Raw genomic sequence first — 27,706 nt, forward strand, 5'->3', positions numbered from 1 at the left:
AAAAATTTCGCAGTTTTATAGTACATCGATAAAATAAAGTAGATTTTTCAAGATTCATCCTTGCAAAACTAATTTAGGAGTTTACATATCTAAACGTTTAGTGTAACAAATAACGAGGATTTCCATTTAATTCTGACTTCCATTTCGCAACAATTTGTATCTTATTTCCAGTAGTGACCATTATTTTGAATAAGAATACATATATTGCAGATAATCTGTACGCATATGGAAAGAAGTTAATGTAGTATCTAAATATTTTGACCTAACAATTAATTTAGAGTATTGGTAATTTGGTATTTTAGTAACTATACTAACTAAAAATGTTTAAGCACAGAATGGTTATTAACGCTGCAACCCGACCCGGCCCAATAAGCTGGCGTTTTCTAACTAGCCGTTATAGTCCAATGGATCCTCTCAATTTCAAAATTTTTTGTTTTCAAATTCTAAAGAACACCACCCTTTTCCGACCGTTTCAATCTCTCTTCCACCATTCCTCTCTCTCTCTCTCAATCATTCTTTGTGTTCTACCTCTTCGATCTCTACTCGTTTTCACAAACTGAGACGTTTACTCTGACTGCAATCATGGACGGTATACTCTCTTTTCCACACTCACGCGCGCATACACATTTAATTCTCTCTCTCTCTCTCTGTTTTTTTGTTTGTTTGTTCATCGGATAATTCTTTGTTTTTACAGATCGAGCTCTGGAAACCCTTTGTTCGAGTTTTAATCAGTGTATTACTCTATCCCCTAGTAATGCTGGTCAGTTTGAAATTCTTTCTTGCATAACTGTTTATACATACATCTGGAATTAAGTAGTGAATTTGAATTTGACTCTGATAGGGTTTCATTTTAAATTATTTTCAGATCAATCGATTGAGACACCACAGGAATATTCAGGTATTCTGCTTTTTTTTTCGTTCTCTTCTCTTTTTCTCGACACAAGGTTTCAGAAATTGCTAGGTTATCGAATCTTGTAAAATCTTGACCCAATTTTTAGTGAAATTTGCGTTTTCCTTATTTCTGGGAATTTATTTTTCTTGAATTTGAGATGTGTCTCAGGATGTGAAGGTAATTGCGATTCAGTGGATACGGGTGTTTCTTCTGATGATACTCAGGAAGCATGTTCACAGACTCTTCCGATTTTTTGCAAAATTGAAGGTCTTAGCAACAGACTACAGGTACACTATAATTTATGTACGTACATTTTTGTTTTAAGATCTTTCTCCAGCGTCAAGTCTAATGGTTATCACTCCGGTTGCAGAGTATCAGAGAAGAACATGCACGCCTGAGTAATGAAGTAAAGAGCATCACTATTGATTCTTTACTTGGTTCTGAAGCTTTCACTGCTCTTGAGAATCTGAGTGCGTCACCCTTCTTAATCATCTGTCTCCTTTGAGAAATTTTTGACCTAAGATTGACCTTTTGTGTGCTGTGTTTTAATTGATTTTAGGTGTGGAACATGAACTTCTGAAGAATAAGTACCATGAAGAGTGTGATTTACTGAAGAAGAAGTATCTCCAAGAATGCTCGGAAAGAAAGAAGCTTTACAATGAAGTGATTGAACTCAAAGGAAATATTAGGGTCTTCTGTAGATGCAGGCCACTGAAACAAGATGAGACTGAGAAAGGCTCCACATCAGTTGTTGATTTTGACTCATCTCAAGAGAATGAGCTCCAGATGATTTGCTCTGATTCTTCCAAAAAACAATTCAAATTTGACTATGTTTTCAGACCTGAGGACAACCAAGGTAAAGTTGTATACTCCGACCCACTTCTTTAAGCATGTAGATGTGTTATTCTCAAACTTCTCATAACAATTTCTTTGTTAACTCCATGTGTTCCTCTTTTGCAGAGGCTGTCTTTGACCAAACTATGCCTATAGTTACCTCCGTCTTGGATGGTTACAATGTATGCATATTTGCCTATGGACAAACAGGCACCGGAAAGACATACACCATGGAAGGAACTCCAGACAATAGAGGAGTAAACTATCGCACCCTGGAAGAGCTATTTAGGATATCCAAGGAAAGGAGCTGTGTGATGAGATATGAATTGTTTGTTAGCATGTTGGAGGTCTACAATGAAAAGATAAGGGATCTTCTGGTTGAGAACCCGAACCAACCTGCTAAGAAGTAAGCTTCTGATATTAATGACTATCTTTCCTTTGTTTCTTGAGGAAATCTTTTGCATAAGAAATCAACATGATATAACTTGCTTTCATCAGTATTCTAGATGCTCAGTCTTCATCGCAAAATGTTAAACAATAGAAATTGTTGAATGAAGTTGCAAAGCAAAGAAAATCTTGTATGCAAGTGGAATGGATGGATATCGAATTTTGCACAATACATAACTCACAATCGTTTAACAAGGGTTAAAATTACAAATTCAGTTTATTTTACAATGATTTCACAGGCAATGGATGATGAGCATTTAACTCTTGTGCAAATGCAGGTTGGACATAAAACAATCAGCTGAGGGTACTCAGGAAGTCCCTGGACTGGTTGAAGCTCGTGTTTATGATACAGATGGAGTTTGGAGTTTGCTTAAATCAGGAAGTCAAGTAAGATCTGTTGGGTCAACCAATGCCAATGAGTTCAGTAGCAGATCTCACTGGTAATGATAAGCTTATTCTGTTATCTACATAGCTCTCTTTCTTGGTTATTTGCTGCTTAGACTATAAAACAGCTTAATGGACTTGGTGGGAAAATGAGGAAGTCTCTTTGACTACAGAGTCATGCAATGTTCTTTGTAGTGGTATTTCTTGTTTTCCATTAACTCTCCTTTTTCAATATTGATTCAGCTTGTTGCGGGTAACTGTAGCTGGAGAAAATATAATAAACGGGCAAAGAACGAGAAGCCATTTATGGCTGGTTGACCTGGCAGGAAGTGAGCGTGTTGGTAGAATCGAAGTTGAAGGTGAAAGACTGAAGGAGTCTCAATTCATAAATAAATCCTTAGCGGCATTGGGAGATGTTATCTCAGCCCTAGCCTCAAAGAGTTCTCATGTTCCTTACAGGCATGGCACTATATCTCTACATAATTGTGTATTTTCTATTATTCCAAAGCTGCTTCCTGATCAATTTATTTCTTGGGCAAACAGGAACTCGAAGCTTACTCATATGCTGCAAAGTTCCCTAGGTCTGTAAAACCTGACTGTTAATATTTAGTTGTCGTGGTCTGTTGAAAACCTGATTCTTTCTATCCTAGCATATGGTGGTGTATTAATGCTAAGTTCAATTCCATTGCAGGCGGAGATTGTAAAACTTTGATGTTTGTTCAAATTAGCCCGAATTCGGCTGACCTTGGAGAAACTCTTTGCTCCTTGAATTTTGCCAGCCGTGTCCGAGGAGTTGAACATGGGCCTGCCGGGAGACAGACAGATCATGCAGAGCTTTTGAAATACAAGCAGCTTGTATGATGCAATAACCTTAACCTAATATTTATTCATGTAGTAGATGCATTACGAAGTCTTCCAACTAATCCTTAGTTCTTTTGTGCTTGTAATGCATAAACAGGCAGAAAAGGCAAAACAAGATGAGAAGGAAGCCAAGAAGTTGCAGGACAACGTGCAGGCTTTGCAGTTAAGGCTTGCTGCAAGAGAACATATTTGTAAAAATCTTCAAGATAAGGTACAAATATCTGTAGATCATTAATTCTTTTATTATGTAATTAAGTTGGTCTTTGTTCTAATTTTTTTAGAACACTCCCCAAAACAGGTTCGAGATCTCGAGACTCAATTAGCTGAGGAAAGGAAAACAAGGATAAAACAGGAAAACAGAGCTTTGGCCTCGCTTGCCACTCATCCAACATTAACATCAAACCAAGCAGAGAAGAGCTCAACTGCAGATAATAAGAAACCACCATTGGGCCCATCACTAAGGTTGCCACTTAGAAGACTCACAAACCTCATGCCACCAACTCCTGCAAACAAGAAGAGTATGATGCCCTATCTCCCTGCTGTTAGAGAAGACAGAGAAAATGTATCGAGAGAAAACAAGGGGAAGCAAGTTTTGAAAGCAAGACGAGGTTCCTTGGCTGTAAGACCACCTCCAGCAACGACAACAGGTCAAGTTTTCCAGCCTAAAAGAAGATCATCAATTGCAACGTTCCGGCCCGAATCCAACTCAAGCATGGCAACTCCACTTCCAAAATCTTCTTCTAGAATGATGAGGAATGAGCGTGCCATGGGCCGGCAATCATTCGTTTGGGATCCACAAAGAGTTTGGAGAACTTCAAGAGTGTCTTCCCCATTGCCACAATCGAGAGAGGCGATAGAAGCAACACCCATTGGCCCCAGAAGTAGTAAATTTAGAGGAAGTCCTCCTTCACAGGTCCCTGGGTCATGGAAGCCCAAGCATCCAACAGTGGTAGCACTGCAAAAGAAAGTGGTTTGGAGTCCGCTGAAACTGAGAGGCATGAAAAATAAGAGAAATTCTATGATGACTTGAAGAACCATGGCCAAATACGATGTTCATTGTATCCCATGTGGCTTCATTTTCTGTACCAGTGTGTAATGCTTCCTGCTTACTCTTGCTGGATTCCATACACTGTTCATGCATGAGTGCTGCTACATATATTCTTTTTGAAATGCATACACTGACTGCATTCTTGTATCTGTTAGATTGCTCTTATAGTATTGTTAGTGGGAGATGAAAAGCATCTTTTGTTTTGACTCCACATCTGGATCAGATTAATTGCTATATAACCTGACGTTTCATGTAGCACAAACTGATGAATAAATGAATCTGTCGTTTTCATTGAAATAACACCTGTGGCTGTGCTGTTCGCCCCTTAAAGTGGTACGTGATAACATCTTTTACCTTTTTTGTCCCTCCATTCTCCAGCACAGATCATAACTGCAACAATGAAAAACACATTCAGCCATCTTCTTCAGAAATTCGTTTAATCTAGAAAATAAAAAAGTCCCTTTTGAAGAGTTGTCCCCAGTTACTAAAATAAATTCAAATTTGTGATCTGGAAGTGTGGTTGTTTACTTTACTATTTGCTTATTTGGTTGACTTATTTGCCCATTATCTTCTCTGTTTACTGAATTTGTTGTTGTGAACTGATATAATTTGTCTCTCTTTTTCGACTAAGGAACTGTTTTCTTACTTGCCATCATCCATTTTAAAATCTATCCTCTAGCATATTTTGCTTGTTTGCTATGAACTGCTATTATGCACTGTGGCTGAATGTGTTTTTCATTGTTGCAGCAGTGATGATGATCTGTGCTGGAGAACAGATCATCATCACACTACTGCTATTATGATGAACTTTTTTGCCTTGTTGAGTGGCTTATTAGCAGAGTAAATATTTTTTGTGCTATTATGATGAGATTTTCTTAGTAAATTTGACTTTGCTAATAAATTATCCAGAAAATAATACTATTGGTACATTTGTTTATTCGTTGAAAAAGTGCCGAGTGTACCGTTCAGACTCATTACATCAAATTGTGAAAGAATATATCAAGAAAAAATTACAAAAGAAAAAAACTGCATACTGCAATGACATTGGGAATATATCTATCTGCAACACAAATAACATAGAAGAAAGAAATCAAGAAACGTATGTACTTTCAAACTCTCCGAGGTGAGGAGAATCGCATTGAAAAAGACGTAGGACGCTGTTTCAATCCACTCATTGTCTTCTTCATCATCAACTCACTATTCTGTGGCAAAGATTTTCTGCTTTTCAGTGGAGACACCAGCTTGCTGGCCAGCCTCGAAGGCGAGAATGATCTCCTCAGCCTTGCTGCAGCTGATGACGCCCTCTCAGCACCTCGTGTTGGGGAAATACAAAGAGGAGGGCTTCTGATTTTCACTTGGAACTTGGAGGAGGCAGCAGCAGGTGGAGGAGGATGAGGGGACTTGATCAAGAACCTATGTGGAGTATGTCGATTTTTTGCAATCATGGGTGACTTTGTCTTGCCAAACTTGTGATGCTGTGATGTGGGAGATGACAGAAACAAGGGATTTGGAAATAGGACAGTCTTCCTCACCCATGGCCTATTCCTTGGTGAGACTCTATTAGCTATGTACCGGCAGTTTTCCTTGTCACACTCTCCGTTCTGCAAGGGCGAGACCTTGAAGTTAATCTTGGACTTGGCTCGTCTTAGAGAAGAAGGTGCGTTGTTTAATTCTTTCTGTTGCACAACTTGCTTCTTCTCCCTCCTTCTACGTGCATGCAGACTGGAGTTTTCCAGGTCCGGCTTCTGCTTTGTCAACGGTGTTTTAGGCTCGTCGTGTACTGGTTTTTGAGGCTTGGAGGACACTGCCTCAACTACGTTTCTGGCAAACTGTGTTGCTTGTAGGATTTCTCCAACTGTTTCTCCCAATAGCATTGCTGGCAACGACATTTTGCGCCATTCGTCTGCATATGTACAATTTTAAAAGGGCGTGAAATGTAGAGACAGACAAAATGAAGGTTTTTGATGGATATAAGGAGTAAGGGAGAGAAGTAGAGACAAACAACCTTTACTTACTGGCAGCTTTCCAGGAGGGGATCTTCGAGATTTAGCATTTTTTAACCTTGAATTTGAAATGTGATGTTATTCATAGATTGAAAGGCACAGAGATGAATACAAGAAGAGGAGAAAATAGTACTGTTTACAGCGGAGGCTTGTTGGCATTGCCACTCTATAGCTGCGAGGACTCATCACTGTGTGTTGAAGCTCTTGCAGCCGAGCCATACATCGATCCACCTTAAAATCAAACATATGATACAAACAACATTGGCATACATATGTTTTGTGATTACAATATATTGTGAACAATAAATGGAATCCTCAATTCGGTATCAAAGCTATGAAGCCATCACATTATAAACCCCCCTTACAGATGCAAATTAAACTTTAAATTTTGATTTTCCACCCATCACACATGTTAATTAAAGATTTTGGAAGGGCGATGGCATATATATGTGAATTAGTTGAAGATTGAATGTGAAATGGACGGAATACAATATGACTCTGCCACTTCTTCGACTAAAAATTAGACAAACAAACGTAACAAAAGATGTATACCTTGTTAACGGTTTCACGGAGGAGAGTGGGACTGATGGGCGGCGCCACCACCGCAAGCTTTGGTGGGGTTCGTGCGACCATTATTTCACCCAAATCAAAACGAGGCTGCTATTTCCTTTCTTCCTCGTTGTCTCTCTCTGTCTGGTTATAGCTGAAATTTGTAGAATTGCAATACTACTTTTGATGCTAGTCTCATAAGCTTGTCCCAACGGTCGGATTCATTGGTGGGAAAGGAGAGACAACGGCGTTTATAAAACGTCGATTTCATCTTTCACCGTTTCCTCCTAAATTAGTGGGCTATTATTGGATTCACCGTTACCCAACTTTAATGTATAAATTTAGTTTGTCAAATTCTTTATTTTTTAAATTTGATGAAACAGCATAAATACTTGCGTAGAACTTTTTTTAACATTTGGACTTCAAAATATACTACTCATATTAGTACAAATTGAACTTTAGGTAAAATCAATTCGTGAATATAAATGAATTTAAAATAAATTAATATACATATTTAGAAAATTAATACCTTTTCAAATTAAATGTATGTAAACTTAGAAAATGATTAAATTTTTATTGGGTTAAATATATGATTAATATCAAGATAAAATTCAAAACCATTCCTAATTTATTATAGTATCTTTTATTGGGTAACTATATGATTAATATCCAGATAAAATTCAAAAGCATTGCTAATTTATGATATCTTTTCAAATACAAAAAAAAGCAATTTAATAACAATATAATAATTGATTTAAACAGGAGTATTTTTTTGGCATATCCATTTTCATGTTCTACAAAAAATGGACTGGAATCAGGGAGGCAATTTGATACACTAATAATCAAATTAGAGTGCAGTATATCAAATTATGCATTGCGTTTCAATGACAGTGATTTTTCAAACATGTCAATTAGTACCATTTTATTTTTTATATTGAAATTTGAACCTTTTTTTTTTTTTTGAGAAAATGCATGACTATATTTATTCTACATAGGCACACACGAACCAAATTACGTAAGGCGGATCGTGAAAATGAGCCGCCGCGGCGGTGGCGGAGACGGCGGCGGCAGCAGCAGCAGCAGCAGTTTAAGTTCAGTATTCTACTCGGATGAGTACCATCCTATCCAAGCCGGAAGCATTGACGGAACCGACATTCTCCCCCACGACAACGGCGTCTACAGAGCTCTCCTTTGCTCCAAAGCAGCCCTATGTACTCAAATTCACCCTACCTATTCCTAATTCATCTCATCGCGCCTGATATTAGGTTTTCGCTCTCCAATTTAAATTGTTCTTGCGGATGACCCCTTCGGCTACCCAAAAGTCACCGGCGATCCTTATTGCACCCTCTTTGTCGGCCGTCTCTCTCATCTCACCACCGAAGACACTCTCCGCAAGGTATTTCATGTTGTTCCTTTATTGAATTGGAAGTTTAAATGTCGATTCGGTGTTGCTGTGCAATAAGCTTGGGTTCTTCCATCGGTCCCATTTTCAGGCTGTGAGCGATTTTGGGCGTGTCAAGAACTCGCGGTTGATCAGGGACATAGGTACAAATTCCATTCATTCAAATTCTAGTTTTTGTTGCCTTTTCAAGTAAGAGCAAGCGAATTTCTGGCTAAACTGTAATCACTTTTCAGATTTACCAGGCATCTATGCGAAATTTGATGAACAACTATGTGCCTCTGGTAGTTAAATTCCATTCGTTAGTCTCTTGATCTTGGCATGTGAAATTGCTTGTCTCTCCTACTGATAGTATCTCCCCAACTGCTACTAGGCTTCTTTACGATGGAATTCAACATGCTGGCTGAATAATCAGGTTTATACATCAAACTTAGCCTTATCAAATCAGCTGGTTGTTTTGGGACTTGGTAATCGAAATATTGTATAACTACAAACTACTTGGTGAGTGTTTTATGTGTGTTCAAAGAAGATTACTAGGGCAATAACTGATAGAATGCTGGCATTATCCAAAGTAGGAACTGGAGTTGGTTTTTCTAGGATGGATGAACTCTATACTTGAGGGATGACTTGCAATGTTCTTTATTTACTATGTGCTTCTTTGTTTCTATATTCCACATAAATAACCAGCTCACTGTAGATTGTTTCTCTTCAGTGGCGGGTGCCTCACGTGGTTATGCATTTGTTGAATTTGAAACTGAGAAGGACATGCGTCGAGCATACAAGGTGCATGAATTTTTCTGTATACCATCCTGGTCTTAGTTTGAGTTCTTCAGATGCCCATTTTCTCTGTATGTGTGTGCTCGCACGCGTGAAGAGAGCTAGTGCACCTCCAAGTCGTCTGAACCATTGTTCTGTATTTTCGTGGTTTCCTTCAAACAATCACCACATGCAGGGATAAAAATAGAACATTGTAGTAACCACTAACCAGAAGCTTTTTACCGGGGGAAAGAGAGATAAAAATAGAACACTCTTGGATGTTATCATATTATTATTATTATTATTATTATTATTATTATTATTATTATTATAATATCCTAACCATGATTTTAATATTGTTTAATGATTCCTCTTGTGGTGTCAGGTGTGCATATAATGTGGTAAGTCTTGGCCCACATTTCTCAGACGCATCCTGAACCCTTTGTTCTATTGATCCCTTCATTTTATCATACTCCGTGAAGAATACTAAGATCAAATGTGTATTCCTTACAACCTTTAGATTTTGTGTATGTTTTCATTAATTTTACATATGGAAGAGTATACTAGAATTTTAATGTGTGGATCCTATCCTATGTGTGGATGCTTGTGTATGCATCTAGATTTTGAGTATGCTTGCAAATCTATAGTAGTCAAACTGTCCCACAACGTTATGTTGTCCATCGATGTTCATTTGTGATTTAGTGAGCTAGCTTATTTTCTTTTATATGTAGGACGCTCATCATACTTATATTGATGGTTCTGAAATCATAGTTGATTACAATAGGCAGCAACTGATGCCTGGGTGGATTCCTAGAAGGCTAGGTAAGCCAAACCTTTCCTTTTGCTGTGTTTTCTATTCTGGGAGCTTGACTGTACCTTGTTCGACAGGTGGGGGTCTTGGTGGCAAGAAAGAATCAGGGCAACTTCGATTCGGAGGACGAGAAAGACCATTCCGGGCTCCACTGTATGTCTATATATGCCTATTTTTGTTTTATAGTACTATTATAACCAGTAGAATAGGCATGCTACCACACACCTCCGTTTGCTAAACTCATAGTATGTCGTTAAGTTCGTAACTAAATCTGGAAACATACTCTTGGTGAGAAAACAGGAGGCAAATTCCATTAGATGACTTAAAGAGGCTGGGCATACCACCACCTCCCGAAGGAAGATATATGTCGCGCTTTCAGGTAAGCAAAATAAGGAGCTGTGCACAGATGGAGTCTCGTTCGTGTGTCCATTTTGATTGAAACTTTTGTTATTTACTATTTGAATTAGATCCCATCTCCACCGAGAAGGAAAAGAAGTGGCTCCTCTGACTTGGATGAGAGAAGTAGGTCGGAGAAGCACCACAAACACGCTGGACATTCTTCATCCAGGCGACCAACATCGCATGGCAGAAGTCATGTGGACGGAAGGAGGAGCTGATTGGCGCAATGGTTGGATCATGGATGAGGATCCATCATTCTCTCTTTTGCATAATGCAGCATTTTAACGTTTGGTATACCTGTTTCTACCCACCCCTGTAAAATTTGAGTGAATAGTATGTTTTGACGCATATGCCTATATTTTTATGGGACGGAGGGAGTAGTTAAAGTAAAAAGAAAGTAAAGTATGATAGAAAATAAAGTAGAGAAGACTGAATATCCGACTTAGATGTCCAATCCTGAAAATTCACTCAGGAGTATATAATACCCGATTAAAAAAATCGAAGTATTCGTACTCATTGCATAACATTAAAAGCTAAAATTTCTCAATCACAAGTCATAACATCCACAATTAACCATAAAAAATCAACATGTGACAAGTCGTAGAGATCTATAATTAACATCCAAAAAACCAAAAGATCAAATAACATAAGTTCAAATGACATTTGTACTTGCGCCTTTTGGAAACATTTTTAGTGTAATGTGATGAATAGTGAAAAAGTATCACGAATGTCCATAGACGATTGGCACGTAAAACGCAAAATTCATGGACCATTTACGTAGTTCCCTCAAGAAACAAAGCAGAAACATGTGGTGCTATTTATTTCATGATATGCAATAAATATACAACATGCATTCACTAGATACTAATTTTGCAGTTTACTAAAAACGAATATAAAAGTTTTACACAAGCGACTTCCCCAACGCTCAATTAGAAAAAAAATAGCCCTAGAGTTATCATACTAATCTTGTTTTGATCATTTGTCACTTTAGTTTAAATTTTGCTATGATAGTTTTGATATGGTTGGAACGTTAAATTGTGAGAAATTTGGTACAAGGTCCAGGTTTAAAATTTGTGATCACTTTATAAATTTGTGAGAAATAAAAAAAAATCGCCCAAAAGTACCTCAAAGTTTAAAATGATATGGTTGGAATGTCAGTTTGGAACATTTTTTTCTCACATTTGCATTCCCAAATATCATGTCAGTTTTCATAGAAATCTTAAATAGTGAAAGTTTGATTAAAAAAAAACAAAATTTCGTAATTTGGTAATCAACTTTTAAATTATATTTCCTTTCAAAATTTATCACATATTTCAATTTTCATATGTCCTACAATGTAATTATTTTTTATCATTTTTTATAATAGATTTTATATTTCACTAATTTATTATCACTCATATTCTATTATAAAATACTTCCTCCGTCCCATAAGAATCTTTTTAGTCCGTCCCACAAAAATATGCATTTTTCCAATTTTGTAAACTCTTTTCTTAATGTGGTGGGACTCATTTCCCACTCACAATACTTTAATTACTTTTTCTCTTTACCTCTCTCCTACTTTATCAATTTTGTATTAAAATCCGTGCCGAATCTAAAGTGCATATTATTTGGGGACGGATGAAGTAATATTTAAAAATAAGATTCACTTTTCACTAATTTTTCAATTAACTTTCCGTTATATCTTTTAAAATTCATGTTTCAATTAACTTTCCGTTATATCTTTTAAAATTGATGTCTGATTAAACTATGACAAAATTTAAGGATACGTTGGTGTAATTAAATTTGGACCAAAGGTTGTATTTCTTGATACAACTACCCGATTATAAAATGTTATTTAAATTTTAATGTAAAAATAAAACTAATCCGAACAGTTTATTTTGACCACATTGATTTCGATTCTTAAAAGTTGGGGTATTGTCCCAGAAGTTCTTTAATCGAGTATTATATTAATTATAAGAGATATAGTTTTATAATATGTGTAGAGTGAAAATGGCGATTCGAAGACGTGTGAGGAGTTGAGGATGAAAGTTGAGGTGTGTAGTTTGCATGTTCACATCCGCCCGCCTCTTCTCCCTTTTCCTTACTTGACAATCCTTTTTCCCATTTTCAATTCTTCATTTTCTGCAACAATAACTTTCTTTGTATACTCACACAGCAACAAATGGAATGTTTTTGAACTCGTCTTGTGCTGCTTCATCCCTTCCTCTTGCTCTTTTCTCTGCAACTACGCTCTGATGGTAATTAATTCTACTCCCTCCCTCTCTCTCTCTCTCATCTGCAGAGTGAGACAATATATTTATGTTATAATTAATGATCTAGTGTTTACTACTCATGATTTTGTTTTTACTAATATTGCATTCACTCTCTCTCAAAAAACTATCTTCAAAGAGACGCAGGTTTTACTGATATTGCATTCACTTTCTACACAACTTTTAGAGTTTATACATTGTATATTTTCTTCTGTATTTTAGTTCGGGTACAACTAGAAATTAAGTGGAACATCTTTAGCAAATCATCTTCGAAGACCTGTTTTGATTTTCCCCACCTTCAACATGTGTTTAATTGCATATTCGATGTACAAGTACTCTCTCTCTCCCTCCTTAAAGAGACATTACTTTCCGGTATAGGTTTTAAGAAAGTGGAGTTTGTTAGTTAAGTGGAAAGAATAAAGTAAGATATAATGAAAATGTAGAGAGGAAAAAAGTAGGAGAGAGAATGGAAAAAATGGAAATGACTCACTTTTGAACACTTAACAAGTGACACAGAGAGTATTACTTTAATGATGCACAATGTTAGGCCATCCGCAACGCTGTCTCTTATCCGTCTCTTAACCGTCTCATCCCTTAACTATTCATGAGCCCCACTGTACTTTTCACTCCATCTCTTAACTAAGAGACATAACCTGCAACCCTCCATCTCTTATCCGTCTCTTAACCATCTCTTAACTTACTATTAATTCAATTTCATTTTTTATTTTTATTTCCAACAAATTCAATTAATAAAAACACATTTCATTAAATAAAATAAAATTACAACTTAAAATTCTTAAAAAAATAAAAAATAAACATAATTAAAAATCCTAAAAAATGAAAAATACATAATTTAATTTCTTCCGTCAAATTTTTCCCAAATGTGTGTCGAACCCTTCTTGGAAGAACTCTTCCCGGGCTGCCAATGTGTTTGCGATGTGGAGAAATAGCGGTCGCCGCATGCGGAAACGACGACGGAAATAGGTATCTCCCCATACTGGGTTATCACAGAAGTAGTCGCGTACTAACCTTGCGGCGGCTTCCTCCCGGTTACGATGAATGTAAGTCCGGGATCGTCTTTGGGGCGGCGCAGCTTCCTCCGCCTCCCTACGTCGATCTTCTTCAAGTGATTCTTTCATTATTCGACCCATTTGCTTAAATAGATCCATGAATGTATTAACTTTAGTAGAAGAATAAAAGAGATGATTTGAGATGAAAATTGGAGAGGAAATGAAGGTAATTTGAGAAGAATAGATGTGTGTTTGTGTGTAATGAGGATGAAATTGGAGTATTTATAGAGTAAAAAAATAAAAAAAAAAGAAAAATGACTGTTGAACGGTCATATGACCGTTTTTAATTTTTTTTTATTAATTCAAATTTTAAAAAAAATAATTTATTGCGTCAGCGTGACGAAGCCCACTCGCGGGTCGGCGAGTGGGCGTCACGCATGGCGTCGGAGTGCGCCACGTCGCATAAGCGCGTGGCGAGACAGCTCGCCCGTCTCGGATCAGAGGGACGAGATAAGGGACACCCACGAGACGCGTTGCGGGTGCCCTTGTGACTTATGATGCTATGCGAATTGTGCCCTTTTTGTTTTTTTTTTTCTTTTTCATTCTAAAAATGTTATTGTTGAGTGATTTTAGTGTGTTTATTTACCATCCAATATGAGATTGGGGTGTAGACTATAAGATACTCCCTCCGTTTTTTCTAAAAATAGCAACTATTTCCATTTTGGATGAGTCCTTATAAATAGACTCCGTTTTTCTAAAAATAGCAACTATTTCTATTTTGGATCGTTCCTTATAAATAGAAACTTTAGAATCTTTCTATTTTAGGACATGAACCTACAATCCACTGACTCTACTTTCACTACTTTTTCTCTTCCCCTCTCTTGCTTTACTCATTTTTTTTTCTTATCTCTTATTTTATCAATTTTTCTCACTTACTTTACAAATTGTGCATCAAATGTTTCTATTTCTTGAATACGGAGGGAGTAGAATAAAATGTGGGCATATATGTGCAGAAGAGCAGGACCTACTACAAGGAATCAACAGTTTCAGGACTTGAGCCAACGCTCCAGCACTCGTGAAGCACGACAAGGCCGACTGCGTGGCTGATGAGATAGCAGACAAAATGGAGGAAGAGAGCTGTGACCATGTAGTCGCAGCTCATGTCGGACTACCCGGCCGTGCTGAGCAAGTGCAAGTTCTTAACAAAACTACACACAGTCTCAGAACGCAAAGTACTTGAATGACTCTAAGTTCAGTGGGGAAGGAATAGGGACGGAGGACGATTGGACTGTCTTGGTGCTGACCACAAATACTCATGGAGGTAGCTTTGCCAGCACAGCTCATCGTTGTCTAACCCGTTTATTATGGGCCGTCTAGTCTCTTCCTACTTTCTCTGGCTGTTGTGTATTAATGGAGTACGCACTCTAGAGATTTGCATTTCAATTTCTAGTTTGTTGTTTTATAGTTCCCATTTGCTATCCTCTCATCTGCCAAATCAGAAGTTGTGGGTTCAATCAACATAGCACTAATCCTGGACTTAGATAGGGGCTCCTTAGATGATTTATGATTCCATCGTCCCCCCTAAACCATTTTTCAGTTGCATTCAACAACATTTTTAATCTATTTCTGTTATATCTCGGATGTTGAGATGCTACTCAATTAGTACATCACAATCACATGTGGGTATAATTATCATTTCGGTGGCAGTGGCACCCATCTAAATCTCATTCCCGACGTCGGACGCTCTGCTCCCCCCCCCCCCATTCTTCCAAAACCACTACGATCCATGGCCTCCGGCAACAATCAATTCCCTCCCTGTGAAAAATGGATGCTCAGCCAGGAAAAGAGCACCTCATGGACCCCACCCCCCGCGCCTCCACTCACCACTACAAACCTGCTAACAACCTCCTGGTTCGTATCCTATCTATCCATCATATATATATATGTATATTTCGGATAAATCAAAATGGCTTGATTTTGTTTTACAGGGGAAGGTGGCCTTAGTGACCGGAGGGGACTCCGGGATTGGGCGGGCTGTGGCGCACTGCTTCGCTTTGGAGGGCAAGAGGACAAGGACGCGAGGGACACGGTCAACATGCTCTACAAGGCCAAGCACGCCGACGCCAAGGACCCCCTCGCCATACCCACCGACCTCGGCTACGACGACAACTGCAAGCGTGTCGTCGATGAGGTCGTCAACAGCTTCGGCAGGATCAACATCCTCATCAACAACGCCGCCGAGCAGTACGAGGCCTGCTCCGTCGAGGAGATCGACGAGCCCCGCCTCGAGAGGGTCTTCAGGACCAACATCTTCTCTTGCTTCTTCACCACCAGGTTCGTGACCGTCCACTTCATTCCAAATTTGATTAACCGAACCAAATCAAATTATTGAATTGGTATTTGCAGGCATGCTTTGAAGCACATGAAGGAGGGGAGCTGCATCATCAACACGACGTCAGTGACTGCGTACAAAGGGAACCCGAAGCTGCTGGACTACACAGCGACCAAGGGGGCGATCGTGGCCTTCACTCGGGGGGCTGGCGCTGCAGCTGGTGCAGAAGGGGATACGCGTGAACGGGGTGGCGCCGGGCCCTATTTGGACGCCTCTAGTTCCCTCCTCCTTCACGGAGGATGAGAGCGCCAGCTTCGGGAAAGAGGTGCCCATGGGGAGGGTGGGGCAGCCTCACGAGGTGGCGCCCGCCTACGTGTTTCTTGCTTGCAAAGTCGATTCGTCTTACATAACGGGCCAAGTCATCCACCCTAATGGAGGATCAATCGTCAATGGCTGATCCGCTCAACTGTGCTTTTGGCTGCTACCGTATATACCGCTTTATACTTATATATATATGTGTGTTGTAATGTGGACTATGATGCAACTAGTATAACAATTGGGTTTCACCTAAATAAACTTTTGTACATGTAGTTCGATCTTTTGCTTTGGCCACTTGCCAGATAAAAATCTCTGTTACCTACATATGAAAGCTTTGCTTATGTGAAATCCGGTTTGTGCTGTGCCTTGTCAGAATCATACTCAGCACTGCACATACATACTCATAGGCTTTTAAAATACTCTTCTCAATAAGTTAACTGTCCAAATTTCAACAAGACGAGTTCAGACAACAGGACAATACAACGAAATATAACTCGAACATCACCACAAAAAAAAGGTTACACAAATTTACTATGATCATTGATCAAGATTTTAAGAAATTCAGACATTACAAGCATCTATCTACTTACTCTCTTTAGGTCTAATCTCAATCCCTTGTATAATGATGCCACTCTTCCAATTGCCGCCCTTGACCTCCATCACGCTCACCTCCAGCTCTCCATCTTGCCTTTCCTCTACGAAACACTCTCCCAATTCTACCTCCATCCACCCGTCCCCTCTCTGCTTCGGGTACTCAGGCTCCCCGTCCGGGAGCATGGCTTCCGGGTTCCGCATTTGAGTTAATCGGCGGTAGAACAATCCTTCACGTCTCGGTATACGCTGGTGCCTACGCCTCCGCGCTCCATCTGGATCCAAACAAACACTACGTTTCTCACTTTCACTCCCACTCCCACTCCCACTCACTTTCACATAACCTTCTGCAGATTGATGATCAAAACCATGTACCATAGACCTGCAAGTGAACACAAGGTATGCTGCATAATTAGTGCCCAAAGATAGCATGCTCATCTCTATCTTCCCTCTTATTTCGAACCAGCAAACGTCGAGGAGCTCTGCCACCTCCGGAAACCTAATATGAATGTGGGTAAGTATCATCCATTCAGCGAAAAGCCCGATTTTGGGTTTAACTGATAATTAGAGGCATTTAACTAACTACCTGGATTCAGGGAGACTGAGAAATCGCCAGTATTGAGTATCTCCCCACACAATGGAGAGGTCCCTTGCAGATAGCATGTAACATTTCTTACCACTCAGCTTCTCCAATTGAAAACTCTGTGCAATGATACAGAGAAAGCATGTCAGATGCAAACACCAAACAACAATAAAACTTCATGTAGCAAAAGCAAAAGCCTAGCATGAGAAACTCAAAGATCACAAAAAAAAATGCAGTGTTACAGAAATTGTAACCTAGAATTTCACTCAGGTAAACCCCATTAAGTGACCTAGAAAATATTCAATCAACCAATTGGTGTTAGATGCAAATGAAACCAATCTGAAACAGAAAATCCGAGCTCACTCTAAACAGTCACAAAAATGTGAGTATTAATTATAATTTCTCTTCGCCTAATAATTAAAAATCCTGATGAGGATGTAATCATTTTCAACTATAGATAGCAGCGAAATCGCACAGATAAGAAAATTTGGAAGCGCAATAGCATAATCCAGCAGATGATCATATCCAATAGCATGGAAAAATCATCGCACAAGTCCAGTCTCGTAATTGCATCCAAAACTAAATCATGTTAAACGAGAAAAGTGAGTGCGATAGAAGTCGAAGAACAAACCGACATACCTTGCGGCCATCGTCGATGAGAAGGGGATGATCGCAGAGGTGGAGATAGAGATCCTTCTTGGAATGAAATTTCGAAAGCAGTGAATCTCCGCCGTCAAGAGCGCGGGAAATTATGTGTGGATAATCGGAGGGCAGGAAGCGGGCCCAAACGGCGTCGGATTGGGAGGCGGATCGGAATGTGGAAGCGACCGCCGACAGCCGGCAAACGTCCTTAGGGCTGGTGAGCGACAGCGCGGTGGCTATGCAGTCCTCTGGGAGGGCGTAGATGTCATTCGAACTCTCCACCGCCATCTCTCTCTTCTCTTCTCTCTAGATTTTTGTAGAAATCGTGCCAAATATCTTCGTGCAGTTACTCAAACGAAGCCACCGCTGCATATATATATATACATGGTGTGATGAACTTGGGCAGACATTTGCATTTAATTTTAAATAGAATATAATATTGGAGAAATGGGATAGGTGAAATCAATTTGCATTTAATTTTTTTTGTTACACTTGCTTTATATGAACAATCCTAATATCAAACAAACATAATATGGAGTTGAAGATAATAAAAAAATATGTATATGTAGTCATGAACTTGGGAAGACATATCCATTTAATTTTAAAATATAATATAATATTGGAGAAATGGGATAAGTGAAATCAATTTTGTTACATTTGCGAATACGATCCCGATTTCAAATAGGGTACATTTCTATTGAAATACTATTTACTATATTTGACAGAGAACGTAATCAACTCAGTCTTAGAGCATCCACAACCGTGCTCTTGCCAGCGGCACGATTATGGGCCCGACCCCACTTTTTCTGTCTGCTCTCTGGCTAGAGCACAACACCCACAGTTGTGCTCTTCCGCAAGGACGAGCACAATTAATTTAAAATTCAATTAAACAAAAACATTTCCATAATACTAAAATTCATTAAAAAACCACAATAAATATTACAAATTACAAATAAAATAAAAAAGACATAATTAAAATCCTAAAAATTAAAAATTACATAATTAAAACATTTCCATAAGTGATCGCCGGATTGGTTTGTGCCAACCACCGCATCTTCGGATATTTCCAAGTACGCCTTGAACAATCTATCCATCTCCGCCGGTGAGTACGGTGTGCGGACACCGGCGCGAGATGGAGGAGTCGGAGTTTGGGAAGGGACGGGAGGTCTAGGCTCCGGTGTCCACCCGTATCGCCCATCAGAGCCACCTTGGTCGTAGACCGGGTATGGCTGGTAGCCACCCGGAACGCCCGAATCTTGGGTGAGAGGAGGGGCCGAATAGTCCGTTTTCGGACTAGGAAACGGTTGTGAACCGAACCATTCGGGGTTCCAACCGTGGGAGCCGCTTGGGTTATCGTCGTGACCGGACATAGTGGTGTTGTAGGGTATGAGAGAATGAAGATGAAAATGGATATGAGAGATTGAAGATGAGAATGGAGATGAGAGAATGATGATGAGAATTGTGTAGTTTTATGTGAATTTTTGGGAGTGAAATTGGGGGTATTATAGATGAAACTGTGTATTTTTGGGGTAAAAAAAATTTAAAAAAAAATTAAAAAGTGGGAAAAACGGTTATAAACGGATATAATATTTGTGGGAAGTGAATTTTTTTTTTTTTTTTATCGGTTTTTTTAATTAAAAACAATTTAAACACAACGGCTATGCCGTTGACGAATGAGGGCGCGCCACGTCAGCTGCTCGCTGGCACGGCGGCGGGTGGCGTCCGTGCCAGCGGCGCGGACCGCCGTGGCGACGGACGCCACCGTCGTGGATGCTCTTAGGCCACCCGCAACGCGTCACGCGGGTGGCCTGGAACCCGTCACGCAGGGACGGGACGGCAGCGCGACGCGTTGCGGCGCCCCATCTCGTCCCCAGGCCGTCACCATCTCGTCACGAAACTCGTTCTGCCGGGACGTAACGCGGGCACGCGCCGCGGCGACGTGGCGCGCTCCCCGGCCATGCGAGACAGCCACTCGCCGGCCCGCGATTGGGCGTCGTCACGCTGACGCAATAATTATTTTTTTTAAAAAAATTCGAATTAAATAAATAAAATAAATAAATAAAGTGAAACGGTAATGTTACCGTTTAAAAGAGCCGTTTTCAATTTTTACTTTATAAATACTCCTAATTCATCCTCATTTCACACACAACTACACATCTATTCTTCCAAATTCATCTCCATTTCCTCTCCAATTTTCATCTAACTTCTAATCACAAAATGTCCGGCGAAGGAAACTCCGGCGGTGGCGGCTCCGGCGCGTGGGATCTCAACGCGTTCGGCGACTTAGGGAGCATGTACAACACATTGGGTGGTTCTGGTTCGTCGACGCCGGGCACCCATGGTTTGGGCACGCCGGGGGGTACCAACCACCCAATTTTGATGATGATGCATACGCCCGTCCCTCCGCCCTGCGGTATTCGCAGGGATTATCCCAGATTCGGGAGGATTATCCGGCTCAACCCACTCCGGAAGAAGGCCGATGCGGGGGAGGCTCCAGGGCGGAGGCGGGGGAGGAGGGGAGGATCTAGGCCGACATCCGTACGGCCCCAAAGAAACGCTGGCGGTGTACAACACCTGGATCATCATCTCGTACGATCCCATCGTCGGGAATCAAGAACCCCGGTAGTGCTTCTGGGAAAAGGTCACTGAGGCCTACCACGAGATTAAGCCGAAAAAGACCAGCCATCGCACATATAAGATGCTCCGTGCTCACTTTGATCGAGTCGACAGAGAGGTCAAACGATTATGCGGCATCTACAAGAATGTAGCGGCTCAGTACCAAAGCGGAGCCATGGGAGCCGACATTCTGAGGTCGGCTTTGCGGGTCTACTACGAAGACACCAGCAAATAATTCAAATATGCCGATGTTTGGGAGGTCATCAGGGACGAGGAAAGGTGGGCCGGCGGTGTGCGGTCCAGCTCAGGCTCGACCTCGAAGCGTACGAAGCACACGGCGAGTGGCCAATACTCATCTGGTGAGGGCGGTTCGGGCATCGGGCCACAATAGTTTGCCTCGCAGGAGGAGGAGACCCCGGCAGACGATGCCGTGGGGTCCTCCCGTGGGCGCCGTCGCCGCAAGGGAGAAATGCGGCGAAGGCGGCTAGAGGGAGGAGGGGCCGAGCCGAATCAAGCCAGGCGGGCTTGGGCTCGGGGGGACCTTCGAACTCCTTTATGTCCATGTACATGACCGCCACAATGGCGGACACTTCCCGCTTTACGCCCACCCAATACGAAGCATGACTTAACGAAGTCCTGTTTATAGCGGCACAACTTGGTATCCCGCCTCCAAGTGGCCTCAGGGCACCTCCACCGCCTTCGGGGGATGATTCGCCGGCGGAGTAGTTTTTTTTATTTTCTATAAAATGGTATTTTAAATTATGTCATTTTTATTTTTTTAGGATTTTACTTATGTCTTTTTTTATTTTTTTGAATTTTAAGTTGTATTTTTATTTTATGTTGTAATGTTATTTTATTTTTAATGAAGTGTGTTTTTTATTAATAGAATTTGGTGGAAAAAAAAATAAAAAAATGAAATTGAATGAATACTATTTTAAGGGACGGTTTAAGGGACGGTTAAGGGACGGAGAGTTGCAGGTTCCGTCCCTTAATTAAGGGATGGAGTAAAAAAGTACAGTGAGGGCTGCAAATAGTGTTTTAAGGGACAGTTAAGGGACGATATAGTGATAACATTGTGGATGGCCTTAGTATGCTTACTTTAATATCAGCCAAATATAAAATATTTATATAAAGTCTAAGAAATCAAAGTTGACTTTGTAGACGACAGTGTAACCCTAATAAAAAAATTATGAGCGACTAAACTAGTAATATAGAAAAATGTTTAAATTAGACGCCTACCTTCTGAACTAAGAAAAGGAAATGAACCTTTATTCGAATTAATATTCCTTCCACAAGAAGTCTAGCTCTAACAAAGCGATTTACATTGGTTGAAATTAATGTTGATTCAATTGAATTGGAAGAGTACAGTTGGCCGATAAATTACCAAGCATTCCGTTTTTAGGTAATGTCGGTGCGCAGAGTCAATTTCTTTGTTACTCTAAAAACTATTTTAGCCTAAAAATTAGTACTTCTATAAAACTTAATTAATTTATGTCTATATGTCATCAACCTAAAACAATGGTCACTTTGAAATGAAATTGGTTCATTTTGTAACATTTTCTTTCTCTTAATTTTGCTTTTGGAGATCAAATTTTCCAAAGTCTGTTTGTGGTGGTCATCACTCGGAATCTCAATATAATCTTGAAGATGTGTTTATGGTAATCCCAATAGTTCTTATAAAATTTAGAATATAGTAAATGATAAATATACGATGATAAATACGGGAGTGATCAATTGCTAACTAATTAGCAATCACAAATTAAGACCAAATCTTAGCCATTAGAGATCTAGTGATTGAAATAATCTCACATGAATTATATTTTAAATTAAAAAAATTATTAAATAAACTTAAAATGTCAATTATCTCTCATCAAAATCATCTCAATACTTTAAATTTACGTAACTCTCTCGATTTAAATTATTTTTTCCCAAAAAATATATCAAATTAAAGATAATTTATAAGGATTCCAACAAGATCTCAATTGCATATGTTCCGACGATGTCCGGGTGATGAAATTTGATAAATTATATTTCAATTTGTGTACATGTTGACAAACAGATTTTATCAATAACTGCAAAAAAAATCTCAATATAGTATATGCAAAATCTCAATATAATGTATGTAAAATATCAATAAAATTGTGTTGATATTTTTCTGTACTTGTGTTGATATTATCATGTCATATTGTTGATATTTGTAATACACTATGTTGATATAAAAAAACACTCACAAAAATTATCATATGATAACATAATGACGATATTACCCTTTTGTTGATATTTTGTGTACTATTTATTGAAATTTGTGAGCTTTAATCTTATCCACTCATTTCAAAATCTAAGGGTGTAGATTTAGCCTTAATTTTAGATTATGATGTTATAAGCATTACAAGATGATCCATACATCAAATATATATATAAAAGTTATTGTATTGATTAATAATACTCCTTCCGTCCCATAAAAATATGGGCAAGGGAAATGGCACGAGAATTAAGACAAATTTGGTAAAATAAGGTAGAGGGCAGAGATAGGTACGGTAAAGTAAGAGAGATGAGGAGAATGGTAGTTAAGGTAGTGTTACTGGATAGTGGGACCTACATTATTAAATTGATATAACTTTCTAAAAAATGGAATGCACATATTTTTGTGGGACGAACGAAAATAGAAAGTGCACATATTTTTATGGGACGAAGAGAGTATAATTTTTTGACTTATAAAGGTATGCATTTATTCACTTATCATAACTTAACGATGAAGGTAATGCAAATAGGCAATAAATTCATTTACAGGGCGTGATAAAAGAGAAGCCGAATGGAAAGCGAGAATCAACAAAAAAGCTCCTACTACTTTTTTTGGTTTAGATTCTGATTTTGCTTTTTAAGAAATTTTCTTTTGCAAAGACACGTCAGTAATTAGACGGAAAATCTAAATAATAGTAATCCAATCTTGAAAATACTAGAGACAAATATCACAAGTCTCTGAACATCAAGCATTAGAATTAATTATAAATACGTATTTACACTTTACTATATGTAGTATCTTTTGTTGTAGTATTTGCAACGATATAGTCCATATATGGTATCGTGTTTATTCATTCAATATCGATGATTATAAAAAGTTGTAAAAATGTGTATTGTTTATAATTGGGTCTGCCTAAAAAAAGAAAAGACAAGATTTTTTTAATTGAAGGACAGATCATGTGAAGTTAATGTAAAACTGATTAACTACTCTTATATTAGAACGGTGTGTATATGTTGTCTTCGAGGCTAAGTTGTATGGATGAAAGCTTCGCAATTAAGGGTGGGCTTTTCCACAAAAAAAAGGGGTAAAAACTGAAATCTGTGGGTAGTGTAAAATGAGAAGAAAAGAGTTTGCAAAAGTCGAAATTGTATGCGAGACACGTCAAATCCCATACTCTTCACACTTTAATTGCTCATTCTTACACAAAAAGCCTATTTAATTTTAAACACACTATCTTTCCCCCTAATTTTCATTCTATTAAGGATTCATTGGATTTTGGAACAGCTTTATTGGATAAGATACGAATATACGCATCAATTGATCCAATTAAATATTGGGTTAGTCCGTTACACACATTGGAGAAAGGTTAGGGTTTAAGCCCTTACCTAATTTTTTTCCATTTTATTTTACTGTAATTTTTTAAAAAGTATTCAAAATTGAATATCGAGCCCTTAACAAGAATGAGAAAAAAAATATGTATATATACATATATTTCAGCCCCTATCGCATTTTTTCTGCGTCCGCCCCTTCGGGCCGTGATATTAATAAAGTAAAAATGCATGAATTGACACTACTAATTACGAAGTTGAACTTGAACACGATAACATTAAATGTTACTCCATCCGTCTCATTGAAGATGACTCACTTTTCTTTTTGGTTTGTTCCAACAAAAATGACCCATTACTTAAAATGGAAATACATTTTATCTCTACTTTATTCTCTCTCTTACTTTACTCTCTCCACTTACACACAAAATAAAGTTGTATAAAATCTCGTGCCGCTTAAGGAATGAGTCATCTTTTTTTAGACGGAGGGAGTAGCGCATATTACTATATGAAGCATGCACATGTCTAGGAATATCAAACTGCTCAAACTTTGCGCCACGTTGTATCGAACTATTCCATTTTGTTAAACAAGTTAAATTTTCACATTAGGATATTATGGCTTCAGCCTCCTTTATTGACCCAATCTGTCAATTACTACAATAGTATGGAGTAACAAGACAAATCAAATTTGCACAACCAATAATTGGATGTTTTCCTTAGTGTGTATGTTATAATAAAAAAAAAATGAAAATCTACAAGTATAACAGACTGCTAATTGTGTATCATATAACATAAAATTACAGTAATAAATAAATCAACATTACTTACTAAAAAAAAGTTTGCTTCATTTAGTTTCAAACTAGCTCGATGAACACCAATAATACATCAAATTTAATGCAAACAAAACAACAAACATATTACTATACTAGTATTTAATATGGAAGTAGGGTAGACAGAAGAATAAAAACTGAGAAAATAGTCAAACATGAAGAATGAAAGTGTTCAAAACAGGACACAAGGCAAGAGCAAAGGAATGGTCAAAGAACTCAATCCCATGATAGCCTTCCTCTCTAAAGTCTTCCACCACTATCACATCTTTCTCTCTCAATAATTTGGCCAACTCCCTTTGACGATCAATCAAGGGGTCACCTTCATTACCCGACACCAAAATCCTCCACCCCTCACTCACAACCTTATCCACATCCATCAATCCCTTACGAAGATTCGAGAATTCGTGATCACGATCAGCCCCAATCGGCAGCGCCATATCCCAAGTTAAATCAGTCATATATAACGGGATTATCTCATTCTCCGCCAGCCGAATCTCCGACGCTGTCCGCTCCACCCCGCCAAAGAACGGCTGGTGCAGGATCAGCCCTCGGATCTTCACCGGCGCAACCTCCTCCAAGCGCCGCGACGCCTGCAGTCCCGCGTGCAGCGCTAAGTTACCGCCGGCGCTGTTTCCCATGATGTAGCAGTTGGAGAGGTCGGCGTGGTCGGTGATCCACTCGTCGCCGGATTTGAGCCATAGCAGTGACTCCATGCAGTCGTCGTAGGCGGCGGGGAGGCGGTGCTCCGGCGCCAGGCGGTAGTCGACCGACACCATCAGCGCGTGGAGGTGGAGGGTGATCTCGGAGCAGAAGCTCTGGAAGAAGGATGAGGCTGCGCTGGCCACGGTGAAGCCTCCGCCGTGGAAGAAGACTATGAGGGGAAGCTTGGCGGAGGATTGAATTTGGGATCGGGGGAGATAGAGGCGGGCCCACGTGTTGTTTAGTGGATTGATAGGGACGTCCTTGGTGAGGATGGGAACTGAGATAGGTGGATCGGGGCAGGCCGGCGTCTCATCCACTATAGGCCTGATGCGTGTGAAGGAACCGTCGGAGTTTTTCCTGAGGCCAATCTTGGTGTAAGGGTCGGAATCGGAAATGGCTTGGGTTTCTGACATTGCTGGGGTTATCTTATCCTCTAGTCTACAGATGGGAATAAATGAATGAGAATGAGATTATGATTTATAAGAGTGAGGGGGAGAACTGTAAATATGTGTAGTTGGACTATTTTGGGCTTGGGAACCAAGCAGATGCAGTTGTCGAAAGCCATTGGCAGCCAAGTACCATTTTGGGCTTGGGAACCAAGCAAAAATGCAGTCGTGATTGGCGGCCAAGTAAATTACTCCCTCCGTCCTCCAAATATTGTCTCACTTTGACCCGACACGAGTTTTAAGAAATGTAACTAAAAGTGAGTTGAAAAAGTTAGTGGAATGTAAATCCTACTTTTATATATTAGTTTTATAACAAAATGTGCGTATGAATGAGTTAGAGGAATATGATGTCCACTACTAAAAATGGTAAAAAGTGAAATTTTGAAGCAAATTTTGAAGGACAGACAAAAATAGAAAAATGGGGACAAACTTTGAGGGACGGAGGGAGTAATAAGTAAATCATATCCTCCCTCCGTTCTTTCATAGTTGAGTCATTTTTTTAATTTCGGGAAGTTCCCTCATAGTTAGGTCATTTCCATAAATAGTAATATTTTTTCTCTTTCTTACTTTATTCTCTCTATCTTTTTCTTTTTCTTACTTTTTTATCTATTTATTCAACACACTCAACATTCCTTTCTTAAACTCCGTGGCGAAAAGTTTCGTCTCAACTATGAGGGAATGGAGGGGTAACGTAATACTCCTTCCTAGGCGTGCACACGGTTCAGGAACCGCCGGTTCCGGTTCATGAACCGACGGTTCACGGTTCATGAAATGCATGAACCGGAACCGGCCCGCCTTGGGTCCCGGCGGTTCCGATTCAAAAAACCGGCGGTTCAAGCGGCGGTTCAAAACCGCGGTTTTCGACCTGAACCGGCGGTTCCGGACCGGTTCGGCCAATTTTTTTTTTTTTGCATTTTCCGATTAAATTACGACTTCAGCGTGTAATATTTATTCAACTTAAAATTAAATTACATTTCACTTTCGAAAGTTGTATCATTATATACAGTGTTCCCCTTTTTCGTATGGGAGTTTTGGTGATGAGATAGCTATTTTGTTTTGCATTAATTGTATTTGTTTATGCATGAAATGTGCGTAAATAAAATTCAAAAAAGTACGATGAAAGTTGCAATTTTATTGAAATTACATGTTTACAAGTTACAACAATTACAAATCGAAAAATTTAAATACAAGTTACAACAATTACAACTTTACAAGTTACAACAATTACAAATCGAGACTACTACTAGTCAACAACGAAGCTAATTAAAAATGACAAAAAAGACTTAGAAGTTCTTATTAAAAAAATTATAAGTATATATACTCCTAATCGGCGAAGGAGATCTTTCTACATAACTAAATTAAGGACACCTTTAGCAATTCAACTTTAAATGTTGAGTTTAGTCTAACAATCAACAATTATAGTAGAATTGTCAAAAG

General features: G+C 39.1%; 4 protein-coding genes and 2 pseudogenes across 8 annotated transcripts; 3 read left to right on the forward strand and 3 right to left on the reverse strand.

Moving 5' to 3' along the window:
- Positions 1-451: 451 nt before the first annotated feature.
- On the forward strand, positions 452-4,677 carry LOC121797467 (kinesin-like protein KIN-14S). Of its 2 annotated transcripts, none has more exons than XM_042196229.1 (13): positions 452-589; positions 695-760; positions 866-898; positions 1,061-1,179; positions 1,263-1,362; positions 1,452-1,748; positions 1,853-2,132; positions 2,452-2,613; positions 2,801-3,016; positions 3,101-3,138; positions 3,249-3,412; positions 3,516-3,629; positions 3,717-4,677. In XM_042196229.1, exons 1-13 carry the CDS (start codon positions 583-585, stop codon positions 4,446-4,448), a joined length of 2,328 nt encoding a protein of 775 aa, XP_042052163.1. In that variant the 5' UTR covers positions 452-582; the 3' UTR covers positions 4,449-4,677. The 2 variants fall into 2 exon arrangements, with proteins under 2 accessions (XP_042052163.1, XP_042052164.1); XM_042196230.1 differs by having other exon boundaries at positions 695-733.
- A 702-nt stretch (positions 4,678-5,379) lies between these two features.
- LOC121793999 lies at positions 5,380-7,268 on the reverse strand (annotated as a pseudogene).
- A 778-nt stretch (positions 7,269-8,046) lies between these two features.
- LOC121793687 (U11/U12 small nuclear ribonucleoprotein 35 kDa protein-like) lies at positions 8,047-10,776 on the forward strand. 4 transcript variants are annotated; one of them, XM_042191725.1, is made up of 10 exons: positions 8,047-8,414; positions 8,512-8,563; positions 8,654-8,701; positions 8,791-8,832; positions 9,130-9,200; positions 9,559-9,574; positions 9,905-9,995; positions 10,062-10,137; positions 10,285-10,363; positions 10,452-10,776. In XM_042191725.1, exons 3-10 carry the CDS (start codon positions 8,669-8,671, stop codon positions 10,599-10,601), a joined length of 558 nt encoding a protein of 185 aa, XP_042047659.1. In that variant the 5' UTR covers positions 8,047-8,414; positions 8,512-8,563; positions 8,654-8,668; the 3' UTR covers positions 10,602-10,776. The 4 variants fall into 4 exon arrangements, with proteins under 4 accessions (XP_042047659.1, XP_042047661.1, XP_042047662.1 ...); XM_042191727.1 differs by lacking the exon at positions 9,559-9,574 and having other exon boundaries at positions 9,958-9,995; XM_042191728.1 differs by lacking the exons at positions 8,654-8,701; positions 8,791-8,832.
- Positions 10,777-15,428: 4,652 nt separating this feature from the next.
- LOC121795036 lies at positions 15,429-16,431 on the forward strand (annotated as a pseudogene).
- Positions 16,432-16,701: 270 nt separating this feature from the next.
- Positions 16,702-18,472, reverse strand: LOC121793472 (putative F-box protein PP2-B12). Its single transcript, XM_042191484.1, has 3 exons — positions 18,106-18,472; positions 17,470-17,585; positions 16,702-17,382 (listed from the first exon to the last, which is right to left on the reverse strand). The coding sequence occupies exons 1-3, from the start codon at positions 18,394-18,396 to the stop codon at positions 16,875-16,877; spliced, it is 915 nt and encodes a 304-aa protein (XP_042047418.1). The 5' UTR covers positions 18,397-18,472; the 3' UTR covers positions 16,702-16,874.
- Positions 18,473-25,115: 6,643 nt separating this feature from the next.
- Positions 25,116-26,471, reverse strand: LOC121793416 (carboxylesterase 1-like). Its single transcript, XM_042191424.1, has one exon. It carries the CDS (start codon positions 26,234-26,236, stop codon positions 25,271-25,273), a length of 966 nt encoding a protein of 321 aa, XP_042047358.1. The 5' UTR covers positions 26,237-26,471; the 3' UTR covers positions 25,116-25,270.
- Positions 26,472-27,706: the final 1,235 nt, after the last annotated feature.

Source organism: Salvia splendens, chromosome 3, assembly GCF_004379255.2.
Source record: "Salvia splendens isolate huo1 chromosome 3, SspV2, whole genome shotgun sequence".
Taxonomy (NCBI): Eukaryota; Viridiplantae; Streptophyta; class Magnoliopsida; order Lamiales; family Lamiaceae; genus Salvia; species Salvia splendens.

Excerpts from the sequence above, each read along its gene's own strand:
- LOC121793687 (XM_042191725.1), top strand. The coding sequence starts at position 8,669 with ATGCGAAATTTGATGAACAACTATGTGCCTCTG. Across the intron at positions 8,702-8,790 it reads TGAACAACTATGTGCCTCTG|GCTTCTTTACGATGGAATTC; the intron begins GTAGTTAAATTC and ends AACTGCTACTAG. Across the intron at positions 8,833-9,129 it reads CATGCTGGCTGAATAATCAG|TGGCGGGTGCCTCACGTGGT; the intron begins GTTTATACATCA and ends GTTTCTCTTCAG.
- LOC121793416 (XM_042191424.1), bottom strand. The coding sequence starts at position 26,236 with ATGTCAGAAACCCAAGCCATTTCCGATTCCGACCCTTACACCAAGATT.
- LOC121793472 (XM_042191484.1), bottom strand. The coding sequence starts at position 18,396 with ATGGCGGTGGAGAGTTCGAATGACATCTACGCCCTCCCAGAGGACTGC. Across the intron at positions 17,586-18,105 it reads TCATCGACGATGGCCGCAAG|AGTTTTCAATTGGAGAAGCT; the intron begins GTATGTCGGTTT and ends ATCATTGCACAG. Across the intron at positions 17,383-17,469 it reads CTCAGTCTCCCTGAATCCAG|GTTTCCGGAGGTGGCAGAGC; the intron begins GTAGTTAGTTAA and ends CATTCATATTAG.
- LOC121797467 (XM_042196229.1), top strand. Across the intron at positions 1,363-1,451 it reads CACTGCTCTTGAGAATCTGA|GTGTGGAACATGAACTTCTG; the intron begins GTGCGTCACCCT and ends AATTGATTTTAG. Across the intron at positions 1,749-1,852 it reads CAGACCTGAGGACAACCAAG|AGGCTGTCTTTGACCAAACT; the intron begins GTAAAGTTGTAT and ends CCTCTTTTGCAG.